Source organism: Fusarium musae, chromosome 5 (genome assembly GCF_019915245.1).
Source record: "Fusarium musae strain F31 chromosome 5, whole genome shotgun sequence".
NCBI lineage: Eukaryota > Fungi > Ascomycota > Sordariomycetes > Hypocreales > Nectriaceae > Fusarium > Fusarium musae.
Window position 1 is genome coordinate 3,359,512 of NC_058391.1, and position 20,673 is coordinate 3,380,184.

A 20,673-nucleotide genomic window follows, 5' to 3' on the forward strand; every position below is an offset into this window, starting at 1 on the left:
CAGCCGACCAAACTTTGCATCAGATCAAATCTCAATCAACAATTGAGTTCATACCGTTCATGGACTAGGCGAATTGCACTTCTGGGTGTCAGTGTGCCCGACACGTTGCCTGACGTGGACCTGGACCTGGCATACGCATGTACATCAAGGTCAAGATGCAGGGACGCACGGTGGTTGCTTTCGTATCAACTATGACCACTAAGTTAGATCAAAGGTGCATGCATCTGGTTATGATCTGCTCTTCTCCTGCGTCATTATCTACGTGTCATAATCCAGTGAGTGGTCCTTGGGACTGTCGGCCGCTAATGCAGTGGAAGCCGACCTGCTTCTAGGTGACAAACAGACCAATCGTGCGACGTCAAATTCATGTTCGGCCGCTAATGCGCTCCAGCCAATGCTCTCCACCAAGTCTTCAATTGCTGTTTGTCTGATGTTCGACGATGCTTTTCCAGCCCCCAATTCCTCAAGCACTTGGTAGGGGGCGTTTCTTCCCAGAACTTCATAGCCAGGGTATATGCACAGAAAAATACCTATCACAACGGTCGCTAGCGAGTATAGCTTGTATATCGATCCTCCTTGTAAGTCATGGGCAGATTCAAGGGTCGAAGCACAGTAGCATGTACAGTTTGTCACTCTCAGAAGCTGAAGTGCGACGGCGTCAAGCAGACTGCTCGTTTTTATGTTTAACACATGTACTGATAGAACGAGCTCATCCATGTGGACGCTGCGCTCGTCGCCAACGAGACTGCGTATACCCTGTGAAGACTACATACGTGACCGTACCAGAAGCCTACCTTCGGGGCCTTGAGAGAGCAGCTGTAGGCTCTCGACCATCGTCATCCTTGACTCCCAGCTTCGCAGATGATATACCAGAATATTCTAGACAGTCCCAGAGCCCTTCGGATCCGGGTACCTCGACTAGAAGCAGAGTCGCAGCTCGGGCTCTCATATCAGATGACTGCAGTGCAGAACGTTTCGTCTACGACCTCTGGCAGATGGCATTGCCTGAGAGTCCCGATGACCTTCAGCAACAAGGTAGATACTCATATGCGGTACTTGAATCGGAGTTGATAGGTATATATCTCCAACTTTGGCAGTAGGAAAATTCTGGAGTCTAATCTTGCTCAGAGCCCAGGATAGTGATAAAGCTCCCATCAGCACCACTGGCTATGAAGCTACTGGACACCTTTGAAGAGATATTTTGCGATCACCATTGGTTCCTCCGAAGAGACTTGAGAGAATGAGTCCAGCTACTATTGACAGATCTTAGGACGCAATCACAAGATAGAAGCTGGCTTTCAAGGGCGTCTCTTGTTTCTGCCCTAGCTACAACTTTCATGTATGGATCGCAGCCTTCGGGTGAGATTGCGACTGAACAGGCTGAAACCCCAACACCTCCCGGATCAGACTTGTTTGAACAAGCTGTTGCTTTGCTATACGTCTCATCAGAGGAGCCTACAACAGAAGATGTCGAGGCGTTGAATCTCATGGTAAGCGGTCAGCCCCGACAATCTTGATGCTATCTGACGTGAAACAGGCTTTCTACTCTTACTCTTTGAATCGCTGGAGAATGGCCTACAAATACGCAACACAGAGCTTAGCAGTAGCCAAGCTCTTGTTTCTGGACAGGAATCCAAATCTATCTGCCTCTAGGCAAGAGGTTATAGTCGAACATCGAAAGCGCTTATGGTGGACATCCTTTTGCATGGAGAGAATGGTCGTGGCAGAGCTAGGACTGGCCCCAGCACACGCCGCGAATAAGTTCGATGCTGGGCTGCCTTCTTCACGAGACATACCCGAATCAGAAATGGATCAATCTTTCGATCCGAGTGTTCAGACATTGCAGACACAAATATGCGAGATCAAGTGCCAGATAATAGAATCTGTCGGTCAGTTGCGACAGGTTTCAGATCTGGAAACTATGCTATTCGAGCTATGGCCGTGCTTCGATACATTGCGGTCTTGGAAGGAGAGGGTACCTTCATATATCTCATAGACCTCTTCAATCGCGGTAAACATGGTAAGCACTTTAACAGGCCTTGATCCAGTGGTAATATAAATCCTAACTGTTCGATCAGCGCGATTCGGTTATTGGGACTCAGTGCACGCTTTCAGTAGCCTCTCCATCATCTCTATTGCGAAGGCTATCGCTCCCGAGCTTGCCGAAACCTCGGAGCTTAATGATGAGTATCTCTACACCCAATGCCGCCTCATTTTGAAGGAAACGGCCGAAGCGGGTAATCCGGCTGCCAGAGATCGCAATGCCTTGCTAGCCGACTTGGACAGCATTGTCCAAATGTTCACAACCAATGAAGATGCCGGACCGATTGAAAGACCAGCAGAATTTGAGGTTCCGTCATTAGAGTTCTGCGAGAGCTTATGGCCTGATGTTGATTGGCTAGAATTCTTGAATAATTGCTCTCAGTGGGCATAAAGATAGATGTTGGAGAAAGTGTGGTTGTACATGTTGAATGACGTTGTTGAGAGTTTCACGACAGAATATTTTGTCTGGCAAGCTCGGCTAAGTTAATATAGACGGACATTATATAGATAAGGCCGATACTACCCTTTCTGCATGCTTATGTTCTGAAACCACGTGGCTGACAAGTAACCTCAAAATACAACTGTGAGTCGAGATAGCTCGCGGCCGATAATGACATGGCTTGGCCTCGGGGAGAAAAAAGTTCCAGGAGCCTGACGGATGGTACGTACCATAATAAGCTCATCAAAGGTGCTTCTACACTTGGAACAGTCTTTTTGTCACTTGGGGTTGAGATCTAAGCCATTGCCTCCCCGAGCTTGATATGGCCTCAGATTTCCAGGCCGAGACCCGGCTATTGCCAGATCTGACGCTATGCCTGACGAGTGTCGAGTGGCAAATCGCTCGATTTGCTCCAACCCAGCACACCGGTCAACCGGCAATTGTCGACGGTGTACGACGCCCAGAAATGCACATACGTTGTCTCTGGGCCAAAAGGAGGGGGACGTGACAACAACGCTAATGGAGGGGCAGGAAATGTTCCCCCACAGACCGGAAATGCTGACTATCGACTCAGTAGGGATCTGCCACGTCGGAAATCCGTCGAGTGCGGATCCCTGGTTGTAGGTAGGTATCACGACACTGCATATGTCACGCGGGCCAAATTCTCGTCCCTTTCTTTTTTCTTCGGCCGCTAATGCGAGCTTTTTCAGCATCGGCTGAGATGGTTTAGCGGCCGAAGCATGGAAGGGAAGAGACCCAGTTGGTCAGCCGTATGTCAGACAGAAGGCTGTATGTATGTCAAGTACCCGCGACTGCATCCTCTTGTAGGGCAGCCATGGGTTTTTGAGGTACCATCGACTTTGGGTTCTGTTCTCACCGGTTCATTCCGCTGAAAGCCTCACCCCGCGGACTGGAGAGAAAACCGGGTTATGTCAACAGCCTTGGGGGCCTCATTAACAACACCGCTCATTTCTATATAGATGGTCAGCGCCCTCAGCAACAGACTTTCTCGAATCTCACGACAGAGTAGAACTAGCCAGCACAAACACTATACTAGCAGCATCCTCATCACTTGAAATAATCTCAAAGACTGTCAGCCCAGCAGCCGACACGATGACGGTCACTCAAATCATCTCGACCGTAAGCCGCTTATCCCTACCCAACGCAACCACCTTCACGTGCTTACATTGGTCAGGTTATTCCTAGCGAGCCCAAGCCAACGAACGGCTTACTCGTCAAAGGAGCCAACAGTCACCAAGTCACCGTAACCATCGCAACAAAGCGCCTTGAAAAAGACAGTCTCGGTCAGCTTGAACTCCCAGACGATGTTCTCTACGGTATCAACACATTTCGCGCCATCGAAAACTTCCCTCTATCAGGACGACCCATCGCCAGCTGGCCAGACTTCATCTACGCATTTGCTATGATCAAGCAAGCAGCAGCCCGTGCTAATTATGAAATCGGTACCATCGCATCTGAGCAGGCCAAAGCTATTTCGGAGGCATGCGAAGAGGTCAAAACTGGGGTCCATGACAAGCATTTTGCAGTTGACATGATGGAGGGATCCGGTGGTACTTCTACCAACATGAATGTCAATGAAGTCATCGCCAACATCGTTGCCAAGAATTCAGGCCGAGCTCTTTCCGACTACACGTTTGTTCACCCCAACGATCATGTCAACATGGGACAATCTACAAATGATGCTGTGCCATCAGCTATGAAGCTTGCTGTGTACCGTGCCATGGAGGGTGCTTTGGGTGCTCTCCAAGGGCTTGCAGACGCATTTGCTGTGAAGCGCCAGGAGTACTCAACTCTTCTCCGTCTTGGACGGACTTGTCTTCAGGATGCTCAGCCTATGACCTATGGTCAGGCTCTTGGTGCTCATGAGGCGGTCATCCGAAGACACCGACAACACCTCAGCATGATCCGTGATTCATTTCTTGTGCTCCCGATGGGCGGCACTGCGATTGGCACTGGATTCGGCTCTAAGTCTGGATACAAGGCAGCAGTCTTCAAGTATCTTTCCTCATCGCTGGGTGTTGCAGTGCAGCCATGTAGCGACGCCTTTGATGGGATGCAGAACATGGACACTTGTGCACGTCTCTCAGCCGAGCTGCGCAACACTGCCAATAGCTTGTGGAAGATCGCGAACGACATGATTCTGCTCTCTTCGGGGCCTAATGGCGGTATTGCAGAGATTACTCTCCCACCCGTGCAGGCTGGCTCTTCCATCATGCCCGGCAAGGTCAATCCCGTCATTCCAATCGCGGTCTGTCAAGTAGCGTTGGCCATCACTGGAAATGATGCCGCTGTTTCCATGGCATGCCAACAGGGAATGTTGGAGATCAACCACTATGAGCTTTTGGTTTGCGACCGACTTTTCGACAGCATACAGCTTCTCAAGAGTGTTTCCAAGACATTCGCCAAGCGATGCGTCGAGGGCCTTGTCGCAAACAAGGAGACGTCAGAGAAGCATCTTCTTGGCGCGAGTGCACTTGCAACAGCGCTTGTCCCGAGCCTTGGGTACGCCAAAGTGTCAAGCATCGTGAGATCGGCTCTGGCTGAAGAGCGCCCGTTTCTGGACGTGGTGGTAGAGCGGGGTTTGTTGAGGCAGGATGATGTTTTGGGTGTTCTGGAGCGTTCGGTTTTCATTGAGTAATTATGACGTCGATGTTAGATTTTTGTTCGCCAAGCAATGATAGAACTACAAAGAGTACAGCGAGGAATGTATTTCCTATTCAAGAAAGCCGAGATTGTATGTCTTGTGACTGATAACTACTCTATATTGAGACGCGTTGTCGTCGCGTACTATCGATAAGATATCACGCGTTAAGTTCTGAAGAAAAGGAGTGACGTCAAGATAGTCATTGTCTACTCCGCATGCGGTTAGACTGAGGCTGCTTTTTCCACAAATCAGACATTCTGACAAGCTCCCAGACCCATCGCTATTCGCGGTTGAAACTCGCATCGAAAGTGCAACCAAAACCCAACCGTTTAACCTTAGGTTATTTTAAATTCTCATCATGCCTGCAAGCTATATTTGCAAGAACTTCAATGGATGCCGAGAAAAACAATTAATAATTATATCCCCCATAGAATATCCAGCTATGTACCTGAGCTCTATTGATTATGATGTTAATTACTTGGCTGGATTCTTCTCTCTAGGGTAGCTCTGGTGGCTGCAAATCACTCGCATCCCGTGATATGGGTAATCCAGTCTCTGCGGTCTTTCGGGGCTCCGAGAAACCGAGCCTTTACCCGAAAGAGACACATGCCATCATCAAGGATGAGGGTTTGGCCTTGGCGTTTTGTAGGCCAATATCCATGAGTCTTTGACGAATCCCAGTGTTGTAAAATTTGCCAAATATTTTGACAGGTCAATTGAGCCTAATGATACGATGAACGTGGACCCAAACGAGAGCGATGGGGAAGAAAACGCCGTCTCGGGAACGCGTCGAGTTCCCGAGCATAAGCTCTCTGTAAGCTGAGACCCATCGCATGCTGAGTTGTAACTTCGGATGGTACCTGACAACTGCCAGTGTGACCAGTGTAGACAAAGAAAGGTGAGTGAATGCGTGCATCTCATCAGCGCCTTCACTGACCCGTCATAGATCAAATGCGACCGTGGGAATCCTTGTGGACCGTGTCAACGAAAGAGTATTCGTTGTTCGTTCCCCACTGGCTTCAAGCCTCGAGCAAAACGTCAGCAGGTCCTGGTATCAGATGGCTAGTAAGTAGTAGTGAGAGAATTACAAGTAATCGCGCTTACAAGGTACAGTGAATCCAAACTGGACGCCATTTCGCAAAAGCTTGATCGCATAAGCCTCGCTGTCGACAACATCGCTTTTTCTCCTCAACAATTACAAGGAGGCTCGTCAGCTGCTCACACTGCTATTAGTTCACACGCCACCCCAAAATCCCATGCGAGCTCCCCGTCGTGTAATGTCAGAACAAGCCAGGAGAAAGGCCCAGAGTTCGAAGGCGATGTCACTTTGACGACACAAGCTACATTTGCGACGAACTTCTTGCAACAATTTGTTGACAGCAACCAGCCATCGCAAACGCTTCCGGAGATAAAGAGTCACTTAGACGCACTACGAAAGATATTGGCGAGCAAGGATGTCACGGCTGACGAGACGCGTCTCGTTGATACGCAACGGATATTGTCCCCTCAAGAACATGGAGGGTTTCAGCTTCCTCCTGTCAACCTGGCCATGATGGCTGTACAGAGACTGAGAGGTAATTTGTGCGACACCTGCCGTTACAAAAATACTAATACCCTCTGTAGAGTCTCCCAGGTTACAGCTATTCTGGCGTGCAGAGTTTCACAGCATCAGTCAATTTGTCGAGTATCTCATGACAGTTTACTTCGGCAAGCCTACCCTTGCTGATCTCATTGTTACCCATGTTGGCTTGGTAAGCCTATTGCACGAATGCGACAACGTCGAGACTGAACAAGTTCTCAAGAATGAGTTTGCATCTCAGGCGACGCTCTGTCGGCAAAATCTGGACTCTATCCTGGCTGGTCTTCCCTTCAATATGCCCTGCACACCCGATTACATACTTGCCCTGTTTATGGCCGTAAGTTCCTCAGCAACAAGTCCCTTCGAAATGCATGCGACTAACAGAAGTCTAGTCATCCTACCATCTCGAGAATTGCCGGATTTCTATGTCCTGGAATACTCTTGCTGCGGCAGTACAGATGTGCCAGACGCTAGGCTTCACCCGTGAAAATCTCCCAAAGCCAGAGTCTGGAGAAGCAAAGCAGCGACGGGCTAAATTAATCTTCTATATCCACCTTTGCGACAAGATGCTTGCTTTGAGGCTGAGTCGGCCAGTCTTGATACGAGATGGAGAAATTACTATTAACTTTGAGGCTTTAGAAACGGATAGGGGAGACGGACCTACCCCGATTATTGCGAAATGGGCATGGTTTTGCAGCCTTCAAGGAAGAATCTATGATATCCTCTACAGTCCGGGGTCTTTGCTTCAGCCAGATGTTGAGAGAGAGACGAATGCGAGGAGATTAGCGGCTGAGATGGAGCAGTTGTTCCAAACAAAGAGTGTGGCAGAGGTGAGCGCAGAATACATACAAGAATTGGCTGAATTCTCTAATAAACTCACAGGAGCACTTATTTGAGTCAATCGGGGCAAGTATCGGCGAAAACCAGAGCGAGGTCTTCCGCAGGACCGATAAGGTAGCATACTATTCCACGCGCTGTCTGGTATTTAGAGCAGTGAAACCTGCGTCTATGACATCCTCTGCGTTTTGCTACGAATGCCTAGAAGCAGCAAAGAATGGTCTTGAGCAACACAGGATTTGTTTGTCAATGCTCAAGAACGTTGAAGCCATCATCTTTGAGTTCTACATGCACTGGTAAGACCTCCGACCAAGACAATAGTGCTTAAACTAACCAAAGATCAGGGGTCTTATGGCGGTCCCTCTGGTACCATTCATAGTCTTGTTTTGCCATGCTATCGAGACCTGCGACCCGACTCACTTGGAGCCGCTCGCAGCCGTGGTTGAAACAGTCGACATGATACCCCCAGATCTTCCAAATGTTTACAGAAAGCAACTTCATCTGTTCAAGCTCATGTATGAAGTCGCATGCAAGTATGTGGGCTCGAGGGCCAATAATCCTCAAGTCCAGGTGTCAGGGCGCATACCTGATACACCATTTGAGATGCTGTTCTTCGAGGCAGGAGTTCCTGTGCCCAGTCACCTGAACATGCAGACAAACCTTCAGAGCTTTAATGATGGAACACACCTTGCAAATGAGGTTAATTACGGGGGCTTACCAACAGGACAAGGGGGGAATATGGTGGAGGGTGGCTTTGACCATAACATGGAGCTGGGGAACTGGTTTGAGCAAAACCAGGAGATATTTATGATGCTAGACAACAACCAATCATAGTTTTGGACTATCATAGATAATGAAGGACCGAGAAGGCATTGGGGATAATTGGGCAGGGGCTTTGGTTTCTATAGATATCACTTGTATTATTGTGTTTCCGCCTGCCTTAGGGTCATGGAGATGAGCTCAAAGGTTCGCCACTTATTAGGATACAATTAAGAGATTTTAGCAAAACTTAGAAGATATAGTCATAGTTTCATAAGAAATACGATTAGACTTAGGTCAGGATTGAGCGCGTATAAATGTAAGGATAAATTAATAACATTAGAACTCTATCTGTTGCATACGTAAGAAGATTATTAGACTTAAAGGTAAATGACAAAAGAAATCCAAGCAATGCATAGTACTATACAAACGCAATGTCTTGCAACAAGAGACAGAACTATTCGTTTTTGTCCTTTCTCTTCCTAGGGACACGAGCCAACCAGTAGATAGCAACTGCAGCTGCACAGTTGAAGACAACATAAACCCATAGTAGCCCAAAGTCTCTCCAGCGATTGTCGAAGCTAACGTTAATCCCCTTCAAGAAAGTATTGGTATCTGCCATAGGACAGTATTGACACTGAGTTGTGCTGCCTGCACTCTCACCCACAAGGTACCCGCCCATATTGGACATGTAATCCGACAGAAACTCCGCACATGTACCATTCGCAGGCCTGAACTCCAAGATCTCGTTGCCGGCACAAGCAACAGGTGCTTTGGCAAGAGTAGTGCCGAGGAAACCCTCTACCACGTATGTGAAGGGATTGACGCGGTACATGAAGATCCAGAAACCGGGAAGGGAGTCAGGGCCAGCGAGGACGCCGCAAAATGCGAACATCATGATAAAGAGAAGGTTCATGACGCCACCTGCAGTATCGGCGTTGGGAAGTCCGGCGATGATCATGTGGGCGAAGGAAGAAGCGAGTAGGAAGAACATCCAAACGTGAAGGAAGATGGTGATGCCACGAGAATGGACATCGTTTGTGTACTCAGCGTTGCGGTAGAGGCCGATGGGGTAGTACCAGCAGATGAAGGCAAAGATACCGATGAACTAGGCGTGATGTTAGAGATGGCCCGTCTGAGGAAGTGGCATGGAGCTTACCGAGTTCCAGACTATCTCAACTGTCAGATTGGCAAACATAAATGACTGCCAAGAATATGTTTTCGCGGGACGCTCGCGAGCCTCGTAAAGAGTCCTCTGCTCCACAAAGGCTGGCATCATTTGTTCAGCGACCTGCGAAAAGATGGTCAAGAAGATGAAAACGCCAAACATCTGATTCTGTAGACCGCGAACTGTGTTTTCGCCATCCATGACAGAAAGTCCGATGAACAAAGACTAGAAGGAGGTTAGAACCTGTAAAAGAGTAAAGAATGATGAGATATGACTAACTGCGCCGACTGTGAGGATGGCCTTGGAGTACATATAGCCTGGACTTCTCCAGTACTGAATAAACAAACGTTTGGTGACCTCCCATAGCTGCGTGGACAGAGGAGAAGCAAACTCGTTATACTCTGAGGGGTCAGCGCCACCTGATGTAGGTGTCGGCGACGGGTGTGACGCATTGAGAGACTGGAGCTCCTTCTGCACTGCCCTGTACTCGGGAGACTGCCTCCATGTAGCAGGCCAGTCGACATCAGTATGAGTACCCGGTGCCGCCCCAATGACCTCAAGCATATGTTCCGCTGGGTTGGCCTTGGGTGGCAGAGGCGGGCCTCCGTTGCGAGTGAAGTAGTCCATCAGGATCTGCGAATTCTGACCGATTTGACCAAAATAGACAGTCTTTCCTCCCTTCGCGAGCAGAAGGAGTCGATCGAATCGTTGGAAAAGCATAGCAGAGGGCTGATGAATGGTGCACAATATTGCCTGGCCGCTCTTGGTCAATTGCTCCATCAAGTCGCAGATAGACCAGGAAGTCTGACTGTCTAGTCCAGAAGTCGGCTCATCGAGGAAGAGCAAAAGCTGCGGACGTGCGACAAGTTCGACCGCGATCGTAAGTCTCTTGCGCTGTTCAACATTGAGGCCTTCACCTGGGACACCGATGATGGCATCTGCATAAGCGTCCATCCCGAGGAGCGAAAGAACTGTCTCAACATAGTCCAGTCGTTCTTGCTTGGAGTACTTGGCTGGCTGTCGAAGCATGGCGCTAAATCGTAGCGCTTCTCGTACCGTTGAGCTGGCTTGGTGCAGGTCCTGCTGAGTCACATAGCCCGTCTTCCGCTGGAACGAAGAGTCACGAGAGTGCCCATTGACAAGCATATCGCCGGACACAACGCCCATGGTCACTCGACTGGCGAGGACATCTAGAAGGGTGGTTTTGCCAGCACCTGAGACACCCTGTGAATACGTTAGCAAGTCTGAATGGTGAAAGAGAAATACTAGGTTAGGGAAGTATAAGGCACTCACCATGAGAGCCGTTAAAGTCCCGGGCTTGACCCAACCATCGACATGATCCAAAATCCTGCGCGTCTCGCTCTTGATCTTGACGTCGTAGCAGACATCCTTCCAATGAAAGACGGACGTTTGCTTCTCAACCTCGACCTTTTCGCTCGACAAACTAGAAGCCTCTTGCTTCCCTGAAGGCGTGGGAACACCCGATTCTTCATCGCTGCCCCGCTTACCAGACACCTTGTGCATAGCCTCCCGGAGAAAGACCAGGACTTCACCCTTTGAGCGCTCCGAAGCGACATGCTCAGCAGTCCAGAGGTGAAGAGCCATAAAGAAAACCGTCCAAGCGATGATAATGCCAAAATTTCTCCATCGGTGACTGTTGACGAAGCCAAATGAGGCCTTGAGATAATCCTCTCCCTTGACAAATGATTGGCCAGGTACGGATCCGGGCACGTTACACACGTATTCGCCGCTTCCCAGGTTCTCATAACCAGGACCATGGGGCACAAAGTCTGAGCAGGGAAACTGTTGGCCGACAAATTCGATCAAAAACACAGTCTCCAGTCCGTAATAAACAGGATTCACCCATCGGATCCAGCCGAGCCAGTTTTGCATGTAAGCGGGCGGGATCGCAAAACCTGAATACAAGACCAATGCCAACAGGATGATGCACGCGGGCGCCAGTGCCTGCGCGATGGACTTGGTTGCAGAGCCAATGAACCGAAACATCATTGACATACAGAGGGTTATTGAGAATGATAGAAGAAGGAAAGAGAAGAAAGGGCCTGGTTCGCGGCGTAGGTTACACATGAAGTATAACGTGCAATTGAGGAGGATTGAGTTGACGACTTTGTAGGGAAGATCGGTTGCCATTGCCGAAAGGGCTTCAGCACTCGGGTGATAGAAAGCGTATCGAGACTGTTTTTCGACGACTTTACGCTTTGCATAAAGAGTCATGATCTCGAGAATGCTCGCGAACGCGTTGATGAGGACGATGAAAAATAGCAAAATGGTTCGACGGAAGAAGCTCGTGGTGTTGAAGGGGAGGTTATAGAAGATGCTTGAGATAATCAGACCCTCGAACAGGTTGCTGATAAGCATCGTGAGAGTGATGCTAGGGTCTCCGATCAACATAGTGAAGCCTCTCCAGAGGTTGATAGTATACTGCTGCAAATAGGAAAGGTTGAAGGGAGATCGTTCTCGTTGAGCAGCCGCCTGGTCGAGCCTTCGTGATTCCGAGAATTTCTGAAGATCCGGCCCGTCAAATGGGTGTTGTTCCATGTAGTAGTCGATCTCGTTGATAAGCCTCGATCGTTGCTGGCTCTGCTGCCAGGCTCGTGCGAATTCGTCCGATGTTCGAGGTGGATTGGCGCCCGGGCGGATTACTCTCTCGGCTGGGTTGGTCATCGACGTCAGGAAATCGGCTGTTGTCTGTTGTTCGGGGCAAATGAAGCCGAGGTTCTCGAAGTAGGGTTGTGCCTCGCCTGTCTTTCCAAAGAAGATTTGACGGCCCTCATAAAGGACGGTGACCTTGTCAAATAGCTATGTATCAAGTTAGTCAAGAGAGTAGCCCAAAGCGAAGCTTACACCTACATCATAGGCACTCTGAGGCGCTTGGTAGATAGCGACGCAAGATGCGATGCCAAGAGTATCAGCTTGAGTGCGTAGGACGCGGCAGAACTCAACAGCGTTGGCGCTATCCAGACCGCGTGTACTGTTGTCCCAGCACTGAAGAGGGGAGTATCCCAGGGCAGCCTCGGCGATTGTGACTCTCTTGCGTTCGCCCCCGCTGATACCACGGACATAGTCGTCTCCGACTCGTGTATTCTTGGTATGTGAAATGCCAAACATAGCCATAATAACATCGCGAAGATGCTCAGCATACTCTCGAGCCGAGACGCCGTGGGGGAGCTTGTCCTTGGGAGGACATCGGCATCGAGCAGCAAAGTAAAGCGTATCACCGACAGTCAGATGAGGGAAATGATGGTCAACCTCAGCCGTGTAGATGGCTTCACCTCGGTAAGCCTTCTTCATCTGCTCGGGGCGGATACCCTGGTAGTTCAAGACTGTATCGTTACCAAAGTGGAAGCCATGAGTTTCACCTGCAATACTGCGAAGCAGGGTCGAGCAGCCAGAGCCCGGAGGACCGAGAACACATAACATCTCTCCAGCCTCGACGTACCCATCGACATCGCGGAGGATATCAATGCGCTGACCCTTGTCCCCAAACACCTTCCTTGCGAAACTCGAAGCCTTTAGAACGATGTTCGTCAGAGTATTCTGGAAGTCAGTCGCCTGGCCAAAGCCGTACGCGTTGAGGTTTTTGAACGCGATACCGGCGGTGCGAGGAGTAATACCATCAGCAGCTTCGGTTCGGGTCTTGAAATAAGCCTTTGCCCATTTCGTGGAGTTGAAATGGGGGCTTTGTGGATCAAGAGGACCGCCATCACTCAAGGGGAACAGTGGCCCATGACCTGATGCAGCAGACTGACTGGTGAATCTGCGCGCCAAGTCATGAATTTCCTCTTCGTACTCAGGCTCATCAGATAGGTCGTTTTTGTCCCGTGTTCTGTCACCCAATGTGCCAGAAGACATGGAAGGGGCGTCGCTAGGACGCGGATCGTTTGGAGGGTTCATCTGGCCTTGGGTCAAGCAATTTTGGTAGGTTTCTCGGAAGAAGTCTTAGATAATTGGTACTTGGATAGTGACTGCAAATGAATAATGGTGATGGGATTGTTGATGTCAAGTCAGTGGCATGCTTTGTGCTGGATCGTCTTATAAGTTGCAACAAGAGGCATATTGAAGACGTGGACTAAACAGATTTTTACACCGAAGAGTCACTAACTTCAAGCATAATCTTACGTAGCGACGGACACCTGCCGCTCAGTACCGACCTCGAAATTCCGTCATGATACACATCGACTTCAAGGCCGGACGGAGCGGAGGACCGAAATAGTGGGGCCTTGCGGTATCTCGGACTGTCCGAGCACCGGACCGCTCCCTCTTTTATAGAAGACAGCGCCACAGACTCATCGCTATCAACAGAACGGACCACGAGCTAGGTCTTGGCATCATAACCACTCACTGTTATCTGTTGAAAATGTGCCACTTTGCCAAGCCCAAGTCTGGGAACGGGTTTCGCGGAATCCGCCATAGATCGCTACGGACTGACTGGACCCGAGCCTAGGCTTCAGCTGACTCGTCTTAAACTTATGAGATAGCCCTAAGACATATCTAAAACTTTTAGTAAGTTTACAGATTTAGGCAATTGACAACTAATCATCTATAAATTTAGACCAATTCCATGAGACCGAGGTCATGACAGTTTTGGACACGAAGCCGGCTATTGAAGGGTTTCTTCAAGACCTCGACTTCTTAATCGTGCTAAAATCTCTAACAATTAACATATGTCTAAGTATCTCATGTCACTATCTTCTCCATGACATTGGTGTCATTCAGATACCACGTCAAGGACTCCAACTCTTCGGTAACAAATTTCTCCGCCAGCGTCCATCCATTTCCAAACCACCCAAACTCATTATCATCACAATACTTGTACTCAAAGTCTTCCCAACGAGGACGACTCAAAGTCCGAACGCAGTGCAGACTGCTGCCCGGCCATAGTGCCGTGATTCTTCCGCGCTTCTGCTCCTCACGCGTGGCACCAGTCTCGTATGTCTTGTACCAAGAATTACACTCCTCTGCAAAGACAGTCTGTTTGAAGAAGTTATCACAGTAGTCAGTGAATGCCTGAACCATATTTTGCTTTGGCTCGATGCGCGCGATGTTATCGTATGCCATTCGGGCTAGGATCTTGGCGATGTAGGTATTTGTCTTCTCGATGACGAGCAAGAGACTTCCGGCACCAGGCATAGAATTGGGGCCCATTGATTGGAAGAAATTGGGGAAGCCATCTGTGCAGACGCTCAGATATGTCTCTGGGCGTTTTTGGAAGCGCTCTCGTAGGTTCACTCCACCAACACCGTAAATGGGAAAGCTTCGACTAGCGGGTGAGGTTTGGAAACCAGTCGCACAGATTATAACATCAACTGGATGATGCTGACCATCCGCAGTGAAGATTCCAGTCTCGTTAATCTTGGTGATTCCAGAGGTGATGGTGTCAACCTTTGGAGATGCCAGGGCCTCAAGGTATCCTGGTCCGGGCGACATGCGCTTGCAATACGGCGAGAAGTCAGGTTGAAGGTGCTCATAGATGTCAGGTCTCTCTTTGAGCCTTTGGGTCATGGACTCCTGAGCTAAAAGCCGAAGATTGGTCTGTGCTGAGGTCCCGCTGAAGACAACACCGAAGTTCTTGTTGATGTTGTACTCGATGGAGCGTCTGTATTTCAAGTATGCTTCTCGATCTGTCTCCCAGCCTTGAATCTCGTCTGGGGAGTACTGGAAGTTACCGCCTGCTTCCTTGATACGCTGCCTGGTCTCTTGATCTCCGAAGAGGCCAACAATCCAGGATTTTCCGCGTATGTAATGATCCATATGCTTGACATCTGGCAGTATTGCGGGGACAATCTGGAGTCCGCTACTGCCATTTCCAATAACAGCAACAGACTTGTCCTGTTTCATGGCTTCTTGTCAGTGAAAGGGCCACTAAAGTCTTGCGTGAGCATCATTTCTTACCTTGAGATCAACGTTCGCATCCCAGTTTGCGCTATGAAGGAGCTGGCCCTTGAAAGACTTGATGCCGTTGATATCCGGCCATCGCCACTCGTTCAATACGCCTTCGCCTGTAACAAGCACATCCGCAGAGTCTTCATACTCGAGACCTGTCGTCAAGTCTTTTAGCTGGACAAACCATTTGTTAGTGGTCTCGCTCCACCGAGCGCCGGTACACTTCTGCTGAAATCTTATGTGTTTCCTGATGTCGTATTTAGTGGCAACGTCTTTCCAGTACTGGAGGATCTCAGGCGCAGAGGCAAAGAAGGAGGACCATCGAGGGGAAGACTCAGAGGTCAACTGGTATGCGTGTGCAGGGACATCTAAGGTTTGTCAATAAGATATTACACATACACGCTTGATGATAGATGCTCACCACAGGCACAACCGGGGTATCTAAAGGAGATCATGTCAGCTTTAGCCTTCGGTAGCTCTGATTGCTCGGACTTACCTATTCTCATACCATGTTCCGCCAAGCTCAGGGTTCTTCTCATAGATGACAAGCTCTATATTAGGGACTTGCTTTCTAAACTCAATGGCACCGCAGATGCCAGAAATTCCAGCACCAATGTAGATGACCTTGAGTGGGCGAGCCTGATCTGTACATCGCTGTGAGACCCATGGTTTAGGCATTTCCTTAACCGCTGGCGGTGATGTTTCTTTGCCACTGGTGTTATAATGTCCTTCCTTGGTTGTAAATGAAGTACTGCTGGTAAAGTTGCCGTTGGAAAGGAAGCTGGGCAACTTGCTGCCACTGTCACCAAGAGCGTTAGGCATCGTGAGTTGTGGGATATAGGCCTGGTATGATGAAAGTCTGGTATGAAGACAAGCTCTGCGGTTGGAAGGTTTATATGGATGAGCAGTGCTTATCTTTCAAGACTTTTTGCTATTATTACGGGGTCAAACCATGGCAAATCAACACAGGACCCAGTTACTGAGTCAAGGCCCTCCGCGCATTGGTGACTCGCCGCTCGTTATCATAGTATTCATGCCACAGAAACACCGGTAGATACGAAAGGAGATAAGCCCAATGCATTACCCCGCGGTTCTAGATGCAAGTGTCGCGTATTCTGTCCTTCATTAGGTTAAGGATATCACGGTTAAGGTTTCCGATTATCAGCGGTTAACAACTCCGAGCGCTATCTCCCCGCAATTCTCGGAATGTCTAACCGTTAGTCTCATGAGCCACTGACACGCAAGACAAAGTAATATCGACCATTGAGAATTTTGGAATAGAGCTACTCCCCATTTGCCATCTGGAAGATATAAGTAGTGGCTGGTAAGAAAGGAGCATTGTGTAACCATATCCCACGCAATCTACTGTTGGGTCATTGAGCGACAGGTGCTACGACTTTCGTCCATTGATCTTTAATCTTACTCCATTGCTCCAATCACATCTTGCAAAGGCCTGAAGCGTCCTGTCATTCTACTGTCAACATGGAGACTTTACCAGAACCAATTCTGTACCACTTGAAGCCAACCAAGCTGATTCCCAACTCACCAAAACCACTACTCCATTACAAGAACGCCTTTGTCAAAGATGGTCAGGTCGATCGTACAAAAGCATTCGATACTTTTCGCGGCAATGACTGGGACGTACAATGGGTTGTCAGATATGGTCAACATCAGCGATCCCATTATCATTCCCAGTCCCATGAAGTTATGGTAGTTGTCTCTGGCCCTGGCCGCATCCGCTGGGGTGTTGCAGACTTGAGCGACGACCCACAAGAGCATACTTCCGGAACAGCCTATGAAGACGGCGGACTAGAGCTCGAGGTCAACGTGGGAGATCTTTTTGTCATCCCAGCCGGCATTGCACACAAATCATACGATCCATCCGCTAACACGGCATCTTTCGGTTGTATGACTGGAGACGCTCGTGGTATCGCTGCCGAAAACCCGAGGATTGCTGTTGCAGAGGTGCCACTGGAGGGATTCTGTATGATGGGGGCTTATCCGAGGGGATTTTCATGGACCTGGGATGAAGGAGGCGATAGTGCAGACGACTTTGAAGCAGTATGGGGCGTTAAGAATCCTACCGCCGATCCATTTACTGGAGAGAATGGTGGTATCAGCAAGTACTGGAAGACGTAGTGAGAGACTAACAATTGGAAGATTGGAAGAGAGGATGTAGACAGAGGCTCTATTTCGTCAGTCTATCTATCTCATTGTAATGCAATGTTGTGAGAGCATTAAAAAGCTCTAGAATCGCAAAAAGAAAGATGTCTTAGAATGATGGGACATGAGATTGACAAAAGAAAGGGTCTGGCCGGGGATTGAACCCGGGACCTCTCGCAAGCTAAGCTGTAGGGTTTTCCCTAAGCGAGAATCATACCACTAGACCACCAGACCGTGGAGGAATTAGCACGTGATGTGGTTGATTTATGGGCTCGAAAATGCTGTCTATATTCCTGATAAGCACGCACTGCGTAATCCTGAAAGTCCGATGTATCAAAGACATGATTCAGGCACTTAAGTTCCACAGCTAAGCTCATACAGGCTATAGCAGTATTGTCTGTGTCAAAACTAGCTGAATTTATGAGTATCTCTCAAGTTTTACGTTGATTATCGATTATTTTTAGATTTGCCCTTGTTGAGAATAAATCCATGTCTCCTGCATTGCTGACCATGACCTAGATCTTGGACATCCCGGAGCTCAACTGTCTTTTAAAAGGTCACCAAGGAGATCGAAAAGATAAGTAACGTCTGAGATTTATTATACTAAAACATGCCTAGCTAGGTCTCAGACTCGTCTACATTCTCCGTAAACAACCAACAATGCCTCGTGTTTTGTTCAAATATGTAACCAGAGACTTTCACATAACGACTCAGGGCTTACTGAATTTGTTCCTTATTGCAGTTAGTCTCTGTACTGGGGGACGTCTTACAGAACCAAGTAAGTATCCGTATCTTTAGTATTTACACGCAAGTCACTACATTTTAAACTCAGCGCAGATAGGTGCATCAGAGGCCAAAGCAGCATATATATCTTCTAGACCTCAATCAGAGGTGCAAATGAAGTAGAAGAAACTGAATATTCGAGCTCTCAATAATCCCAGCCTTTCGATGAAGAGAAATGTCGATGATGTGTTGTCCAACAGACAGCGTCTGCATTGAGAAACCCATACAAATGAATCTTGAGTGGCATTACCGCGTAACGTTACACAAGGTTACTTCTAAGACGCCGTTTGAGGAGACCAGGGCGGTCGTAGCATCGTCATCTGAAGCAAACTCTTATCAAATGTCGCAGCAAATATGCCCCCTTTAAAGGAAGCAACACTTACTGTTCGAAGCCCCCGCTGCATTAAGTGTTAACCATACTTAAATGTTGTCCTTCCTTCTGGCGCTGCAGTTGTGTCATAGGAGACCTGCAACTGAGCGACTTATGACTGGTAAACTTCGACTGCTCACCTTAACTATAATTCCTACAGAGTGGAACTTTTGTTGCAGCTCAACTGCCGAGCTCTGAATTCGGTAACCTCTTATTACCGAGTACATTTGGCAACCGAGTGACCCTGCAGGGCTCGGTGAAAGGACAACTACCATTGGCCATCCAATGGCGACGTGCTTCGTGACACCAGTGACATCGTAACTCTCCCTAGCATCTTCTATCTATCTCAAAATAGCTTAAGGTAGCCGTTATGAACGCCTAGACGCCGTAACAAGATCCGCGTGTTCCTGTACATATTAGTTTCACACATTGTGACGACGCCTACCATGAGAAGCCAAGACCAGCGAACTCCAGGCGGCCATCCGCTGTAGCCGGTTTCCAGGAACGTCGAAACTTGTCAAGACCAGCAATGATGTTAGTTAGACAAACCTTAATGTCTCGCAAAGACTAATAAAGATAAAGACCCATCTTCGGGGTCTTGATAAGCTACCGAATCGTTGGCTTTCACTATGATACGCGCCTTACCGAATCCTTTACCGTAGTCGTTTTTGCTGACGTGTTGACGTGGCTAACACTTCCCTGAAAGAGCCTAAACGAGACCGTTTCCTGCACGAGACTGTTCTAGTTGTAGTCCGTCGAATGAGTGGACGAGCCTCCGAAATGAACCCCTGCATCCCGCTTGGTAACCCCACAGGTCAGCCGCAGTATGGGGCACCTTCGGTAACCTCGCAACTCAAGCCACGGCGTGGATGGTGCGGTGCGCATGTGTGAATTAGTGTTGAACTCGCTTGGGAACTAAAGCTTAATTGTGCGCTTTACTGCGTGAGATGGCGTGGTTTCATGTGATTCTTGTCGACCTAGTTGCTGTGATGATAAATGATATTCAGGATTAAAGACCAGATCCTCTAGTCCTTCGTGAAAGTATTCTTGCAGATGCCCAACACGACCTTATGGTCTGAGGCTGAAAACTTGTACCTTTTCTTTTTCAAATTCAATGTATTGGCATCGAAGAACTCGACTGGGTTCATCGTCAATCACTGTAGTGAAATTGGTAGGGGATCAGCGGCGCCTAAAATGACATATCGCTGTAGCCTTAAATGGATATTGCTCCCGGGACTAACCGCACAAACATCATCCTCACTTATGAGTCTAGGGGCTCGTGTCCAGGGTTCCAAGACCTTGGGTATGCCACTGTGCCGAGTTCCGTACCTAATGCTTCTTCGTTATTCACCTGTCACCTCGAAATGGCTTCAGTTTGGCGTGTAAGGCTTCACTAGCTAGCGACCTGCCATCGCGCCATAGACCCCGTAGTCATTAGTTAATGTTACCTAATCCAAGTCAAACCTATGTTCAGTTCAGCTTGTGCAATAACTCCAGTCTCCATCGCTTATCCCTGATTTATGGACCCGGGAGCCAGCACGATATTCCATGGACTTCCCGGAATTCCGTGTGGGCTTGTAATACAGCCCCCATCCGAGCGTTTCTCGGCAATTGGATTGCATAGGGCGGAGAATATCCCCCAAACCTGTTCCTAGTCGTTGAATTTACATCCCGCTGGACCCCAGTCTTTTGCTTCCTCCCGGGTTCCCAGTTAGGAGAAGTTTTAAGACCTCACAGGGATCTACTACGAGGCTTGGTGAAGTTTCCATGCATCAATAGCCAAAGCCTCCAATGAGATCAGTTACCAATGGTCATCGTAGTCAAACGACTAAAATAACGGGCCGATTATGCAACATTGGGTGTAAGTGAACAGAGCCTCCTGGGGGTGAGAGAATAAGGGGATCACCCACTGTGTAGTACAACAGGCACTCATGGGAGACTATCTTATATACTTACTGCCATT

The 20,673-nt window shown here is 48.7% G+C and overlaps 6 protein-coding genes and 1 non-coding gene across 7 annotated transcripts; 4 read left to right on the forward strand and 3 right to left on the reverse strand.

Annotated features, from left to right (window-relative positions):
• Window positions 1-1,337: 1,337 nt before the first annotated feature.
• Window positions 1,338-2,434, forward strand: J7337_007490 (uncharacterized protein; the record flags this gene model as incomplete). Its single annotated transcript, XM_044825141.1, is given in 4 exon segments — window positions 1,338-1,490; window positions 1,538-1,889; window positions 1,904-2,020; window positions 2,079-2,434. 4 exon segments carry the CDS (start codon window positions 1,338-1,340, stop codon window positions 2,432-2,434), a joined length of 978 nt encoding a protein of 325 aa, XP_044680798.1.
• A 1,161-nt stretch (window positions 2,435-3,595) lies between these two features.
• J7337_007491 (uncharacterized protein) lies at window positions 3,596-5,141 on the forward strand (the record flags this gene model as incomplete). Its single annotated transcript, XM_044825142.1, has 2 exons — window positions 3,596-3,622; window positions 3,678-5,141. The coding sequence occupies 2 exons, from the start codon at window positions 3,596-3,598 to the stop codon at window positions 5,139-5,141; spliced, it is 1,491 nt and encodes a 496-aa protein (XP_044680799.1).
• Window positions 5,142-6,699: 1,558 nt separating this feature from the next.
• Window positions 6,700-8,397, forward strand: J7337_007492 (uncharacterized protein; the record flags this gene model as incomplete). Its single annotated transcript, XM_044825143.1, has 5 exons — window positions 6,700-6,721; window positions 6,771-7,063; window positions 7,119-7,556; window positions 7,609-7,859; window positions 7,908-8,397. The coding sequence occupies 5 exons, from the start codon at window positions 6,700-6,702 to the stop codon at window positions 8,395-8,397; spliced, it is 1,494 nt and encodes a 497-aa protein (XP_044680800.1).
• Window positions 8,398-8,779: 382 nt separating this feature from the next.
• On the reverse strand, window positions 8,780-13,363 carry J7337_007493 (uncharacterized protein; the record flags this gene model as incomplete). Its single annotated transcript, XM_044825144.1, has 5 exons — window positions 8,780-9,430; window positions 9,482-9,715; window positions 9,770-10,714; window positions 10,784-12,310; window positions 12,362-13,363. 5 exons carry the CDS (start codon window positions 13,361-13,363, stop codon window positions 8,780-8,782), a joined length of 4,359 nt encoding a protein of 1,452 aa, XP_044680801.1.
• Window positions 13,364-14,188: 825 nt separating this feature from the next.
• J7337_007494 (uncharacterized protein) lies at window positions 14,189-16,216 on the reverse strand (the record flags this gene model as incomplete). The annotated part of the gene is made up of 4 exons (XM_044825145.1): window positions 14,189-15,340; window positions 15,404-15,762; window positions 15,816-15,835; window positions 15,891-16,216. The coding sequence occupies 4 exons, from the start codon at window positions 16,214-16,216 to the stop codon at window positions 14,189-14,191; spliced, it is 1,857 nt and encodes a 618-aa protein (XP_044680802.1).
• Window positions 16,217-16,876: 660 nt separating this feature from the next.
• On the forward strand, window positions 16,877-17,533 carry J7337_007495 (uncharacterized protein; the record flags this gene model as incomplete). Its single annotated transcript, XM_044825146.1, has 1 exon — window positions 16,877-17,533. One exon carries the CDS (start codon window positions 16,877-16,879, stop codon window positions 17,531-17,533), a length of 657 nt encoding a protein of 218 aa, XP_044680803.1.
• A 167-nt stretch (window positions 17,534-17,700) lies between these two features.
• J7337_007496 lies at window positions 17,701-17,791 on the reverse strand. The gene has a single exon. It is a non-coding gene; the product is annotated as a tRNA-Pro (tRNA).
• Between the last annotated feature and the right edge of the window lie 2,882 nt (window positions 17,792-20,673).